The 5,054-nt window shown below is 44.2% G+C and overlaps 1 protein-coding gene across 1 annotated transcript; it reads right to left on the bottom strand.

Moving 5' to 3' along the window:
• Positions 1-1,965: 1,965 nt before the first annotated feature.
• Positions 1,966-4,548, bottom strand: antiprot1 (alpha-1-antiproteinase-like protein). The gene is made up of 5 exons (NM_001124397.1): positions 4,526-4,548; positions 3,768-4,446; positions 3,227-3,497; positions 2,693-2,840; positions 1,966-2,503 (listed from the first exon to the last, which is right to left on the bottom strand). Exons 2-5 carry the CDS (start codon positions 4,435-4,437, stop codon positions 2,312-2,314), a joined length of 1,281 nt encoding a protein of 426 aa, NP_001117869.1. The 5' UTR covers positions 4,438-4,446; positions 4,526-4,548; the 3' UTR covers positions 1,966-2,311.
• Positions 4,549-5,054: the final 506 nt, after the last annotated feature.

The following is a 5,054-nucleotide window of genomic DNA, read 5'->3' as shown; positions in this document are numbered from 1 at the left end:
AGCAGAAAAGAGATGACTGGTTGTGGGAGTGAGAATAATAGGTGTTTGGGGTTGAGAGAAAGGGGTGGTTGAGCTTGAGAAGAAGCAGGAGTTGAGGTTGAAAAACAGTTTTGTGGCTAATTTAGGGAAAACAGTAATCCTGCTCATAGATTATGCATGTATGAACTACACATTGACACATCCAGCCCAAAGCGAGAGGTTTAAAAAATACTTTGTGGTCGCTAAAATTCCGGAGCATGTTTTTAATGAGGCCACATTGTTGACAAAAAATATCTCCTAAAAGTAAATGAATCCATATAGCCGAATAATAATTCATAACAGAACAATCATTTTGGGGTTGGGAAGAAGAGGGGGTTATGATTTGAAGAAGAGGGACTTGGGGATTGAAGAAGAGGAGGTTGGGGTTTGAAGAAGAGGGGGTTGGGGTTTGAAGAAGAGGAGGTTGGGGTTTGAAAAAGAGGAGGTTGGGGTTTGAAGAAGAGGGACTTGGGGTTTGAAGAAAAGGGGGTTGGGGTTTGGAAGAAGAGGGGGTTGGGGTTGGGAAGCAGAGGGGTTTGGGGTTGGAAGAAGAGGAGGTTGGGGTTTGAAGAAGAGGGGGTTGGGGTTTGAAGAAGAGGAGGTTGGGGTTTGAAGAAGAGGAGGTTGGGGTTTGAAGAAGAGGGGGTTTGAAGAAGAGGGGGTTGGGGGTTTGGAAGAAGAGGGGGTTAGGGTTGGGAAGCAGAGGGGTTTGGGGATGGGAAGAAGAGGGGGTTGGGGTTGGGAAGAAGAGGGGGTTGGGGTTGGGAAGCAGAGGGGTTTGGGGATGGGAAGAAAAGGGGGTTGGGGTTGGGAAGAAGAGGGGGTTGGGAAGAAGAGAGGGTTGGGGTTTAAAAAAGAGGTGGTTGGGGTTTGAAGAAGAGGGGGTTGGGGTTTAAAGAAGATGGGTTTGGGGTTGGGGTTGATAAGAAGAGGGAGTTTGATCAAGCTAATGATGAACAAAGCTGGGGGGTGGAGTTAAGGTTAAAAATTGTGTTTGGATTATCAACTGGTCTGGAAAGAATGGGTAGATTAGACACACCATTGAGATGTGGGGCACCCTCCTCTAAGATATCGTGTCCACAACTCAATGCAATGCATCTACAATTACTGTATGTTGGTCTTAAAATATATCCCAGGGATTCACTGTGTATAATGCTTTTCTTTACACATTGATTTCTAGGAGCACCCACGGATCAATGAAAGTGAATTCTCTGAAGTACTGCATTGTTCTGTTTCGGTTTGTCAGCAATCTGTGTTGAAGTCCTTTAGTGTTCCTTTTGTGGTCGAAGCAATATGCATTATGTGTCTTAACAATTGGTATTAGATATTTCTATCTGTGTCTGTGTCTTTACAATTGGATTATTGTTTTGTCCTGAAACAGGAAAAATGAAATAATCAAAAGCTAAATCTGAAAATATTTTTTATCTGAAGACACAGTCCACACACCATACCACATGGGGTCAAGTGTGTCTGTTTCCGTCATGTCTTTCTGACGAGTCAGTATGTGAGAGTGCCAGGGGGATAGAATGAGGACGGGGGTATTGATTGATTACATAAACTCCCCAGAAGCAACTGTCTATTTACAGGTCAAAAGTCACCGACTCAGCTAGGGCCAATGAACCTCAGGTTACCCAGGTCCCTGTCCTCTACTGGGAAAATGTTCTAACTCAGGACTCATCCAGATCTCTGTTCTTGATAGACAGCAGTTGTCTAGTCTACCTGGCAATACTAGTGTGTTAGTGCTATGCTAGTGTGTTGGGAAAATGTGAAAATGATATATCAAATAAGAACTGCAATGCTGACATGGGGCTATCTAACCCAATCAATGATTTGAGATGATCGCAATCAAGATGAGATATCAGTCGAAATGCATGCAGATAAATCAATGCTTGAGACATCAGCCTACTATTAACTGTTCAAAATGCCGATATAACATTTTCTTTTTAATGTTGTTGGGAGACGTGTTTATTTTTTGAAAATGCGTTAGAAACACAACTTCCAGAGACATAACCATGACACATCACTATCAACAAACCAGCATGGACATCCGTACAATTTTAAGCTAACTACAAACTCACACAGATACACACACACCTCTGCTTTTAGGTATAGAGTTGATATAAAAACACATGTAGACAAAATGGCCGACACTTGAATGCCACAACTGCGAACCGCAAAGTCAGATACAGATATGTTTTGCCACTTGTTAAAGCGTGAACCTTTCCTTAAACCTTTCTTAAATCTCCTCAGATGTTAGTCACACTCTCCCTCCCTTTCCCTCCCTCTCTGTAGTTCATTTGGAGCTGGGATTGGTGACTTTGCCCATGAAGACAATGCTCTTGGTAGAGTCCTCCAGGATGAAGAGCAGGAAGGGCCTGTTGAGCATGATGGTGTCTGGGAGAGACATAGGCATGATCTCTATCGTAGTTACAGCGGCCGCCTCAGTCCCCTTCTCATCTACGCTCAGCACAGCCTTGTGGGTAACCTGGGGAGGGAACAGGAATGGGTTCATTTGTTGACCTTGACAGCACTGTCCCCTACATGGCCTATAAACATAATAGAATGGAATAGACCCTTAGTAGTCCATCAGAGACAGACATTCTTATTCTATTTTGCTCCCTCAGACAGATAAGAGAAGAGGCAGACATGAGATGGATGTGACACATCATCATACCTTGGACACCTTCAGTTTGGTATCCTCAGAGATGGCAGAGAAGTCAGCTGAGTCACCGAAGGCACTGACCACACCCATGTCTTTCAGATGATCTCCCAGGGAGTACGAGGTAGAGGTGGAGAACTTGGGCATGAAGATATCCACATTGCTGAAAGAGAGATTATCATACACTGAGTTTACAGTATTATCGCAAAGAAACGTACATGATCCTGCAGCTCGCAAATAAAATGCCAGCCAAATTCATATGTTAATCTGCATTAAGAATCTCTATATATGATACAATCTGATGCTTATTGCAAACTTTGTCTTGTCAGCTGATAAACAAACTACCCTGACCTTACGTTAAGAATAGCTAGAAATAAAGAATATAAAAAGAATAGACAACATTATACTGAAAAAGTGCCCAATAAAAAAAGTTACATAAAATATACTCTCCTTAACTCCTGAAGAGGATGTAGTACTACACTGACCATATATACCATGAATAAATAGAGAAAGTTACATTAGAAAGTATATGAAATAATGTGTTCTCACGTCCTGAACAGGTGCTCGTGCACGTGCTTCAGGTAGTCCTTGTTGATGAAGGCCTCCACATGCTCCATCTTTCCATCATTGGGCAGGACCACCATCATTGAGGAGTTGCCTTTGTAAGGCAGTATGACCACGGTGGTGAAGTTATCCTGGTCCTGATACAACTCATAACGACCCGTCCTCTTCATCATGTCCACCTGCACCTTGGTGTTCTCGTCCACTTTGAAGTCAGCCTTGTGGGTCAGCGTGGCATCGAAGGGCTTATCCCACTTCCCTGGGGAGGGAGGTAGAGGACATTGTTACTAAGGGGTAGTAAACATGCAAGCAGAAACAGACAATGTTATAAGCCTATATTGGTTTTACTTTGTCCTGCACATTCCTTTTCTGTTAATTCTTTATCGACACATCTTTAGTTTACAGTGTGGAAATTAGTTAGTCATTCAGTCAGTCAATCAATTGATCAATGATCTGTATTATTTTGTTGTTCTTAAATTAAACAATAAGTGCATGACCATTTTCTCCTACTACAGTGTCCTCCTCCTACCTCTGAAGAAGACGTAGTTGATGAGCATCATGGCCGTATCAGGGTCCAGATCCTTCACCATGTCCGTGATCTTGTCCTGGGTCTTCTTGGCGATGAACTTGTTGATCTCGGCGGTAGCCTCAGCTGGGTTCTTGAAGTCGACCGTGAAGCCTTCGCTGGCGTAGAAGTGCTTGGCGTCCTCGAGGAACTTGGCTAGGGGCTTGAAGCCGTCCCTCAGAGCTAAGGCATTGCCCATGTCCAGCTGCATGGCCTCCCCAGTGTGGCCCAACATGTGGTACAGGTGCTCGTAAGCATTGTTCACCTGCTCCGGTGTGAATGCGCCGTAGCCCAGAGTGGAGTACAGCTGGCTGTGGGTGTCTCCCTTAGCCCCAAGGGACAGCATAGCCAGACTAGTGGCAATGCCCAGAGGAGAGAAGAAAATATTCATGTTCTCGGTGTTGGCTTTGCTCAGGCTCCTGTACAGGGTGAAGGCGAAGTCTGCGTTGTGGGGCGCCAGCTTGTGGCAGGACTCTTCGTCCCCGTGGCTGTGCTGAGGGTGGGCCTCGCCAGCGATGTGGTGGAGGTGGTGGTGGTGGTCTTCTGTGTGACCGGCGTGGTCCCCGTCATGGGGCGCTGCCAAGGCCACGCAGAGCAGCACAGCCACTATCGTACAATAAGATATACCCCACATTTTATCTACCTGGAGAGAGAGAATAGACAATGTCATTACTACTCCGCACAGATTTGACAAATGCAGTGAAATAAAGATCAGTTCTTACCTCCAATGTCCTCTTTGCCGGAGACAGTGTTGCAGGAACTCTGTCAATTTATGGGCCTGAGAAGATCAGCTGAACACATTTAATAAATGATTAACCAGACCCCACCTCCTTATACTGACCTGGCTGAACCGGAGATTCATCTGGCCAGGCTGACTAGACTACATGTTATGTTGCAACATGTCTCAACACCCAGTACTCCACACGAAAGCACTAAAGGATTTTCCTTCCTCACAGTAAGTTGTTGGTAAATGTAGGTGATCTTACTCATGCCTTGCAACACTTTTGATCTTTGACACATGATTGCTCAGAACACTTATATTTTAACACCATCACAAACAGACGTTATAAAGACATCAATCCAGTTTATTTGGATTTAACATGAGAAACACATTGGCTTTTTTTTATTTTTTATCTGACAGCAGAATGACATGTATTATTATTTTTATAGTATATTAGAATGATTTTGTGACACCAAATCTTGTGTCGTCTCTCAAATCTCTCCTGGCCGCTCTTTGTTGGCAATAAGCCT

The sequence above is a fragment of the Oncorhynchus mykiss genome, chromosome 4, assembly GCF_013265735.2.
Source record: "Oncorhynchus mykiss isolate Arlee chromosome 4, USDA_OmykA_1.1, whole genome shotgun sequence".
In the NCBI taxonomy this organism is placed as follows: Eukaryota; Metazoa; Chordata; class Actinopteri; order Salmoniformes; family Salmonidae; genus Oncorhynchus; species Oncorhynchus mykiss.
The sequence above is the reverse complement of the archived record's forward strand: the minus strand, read 5'-3'. Positions and strand labels throughout refer to the sequence as shown.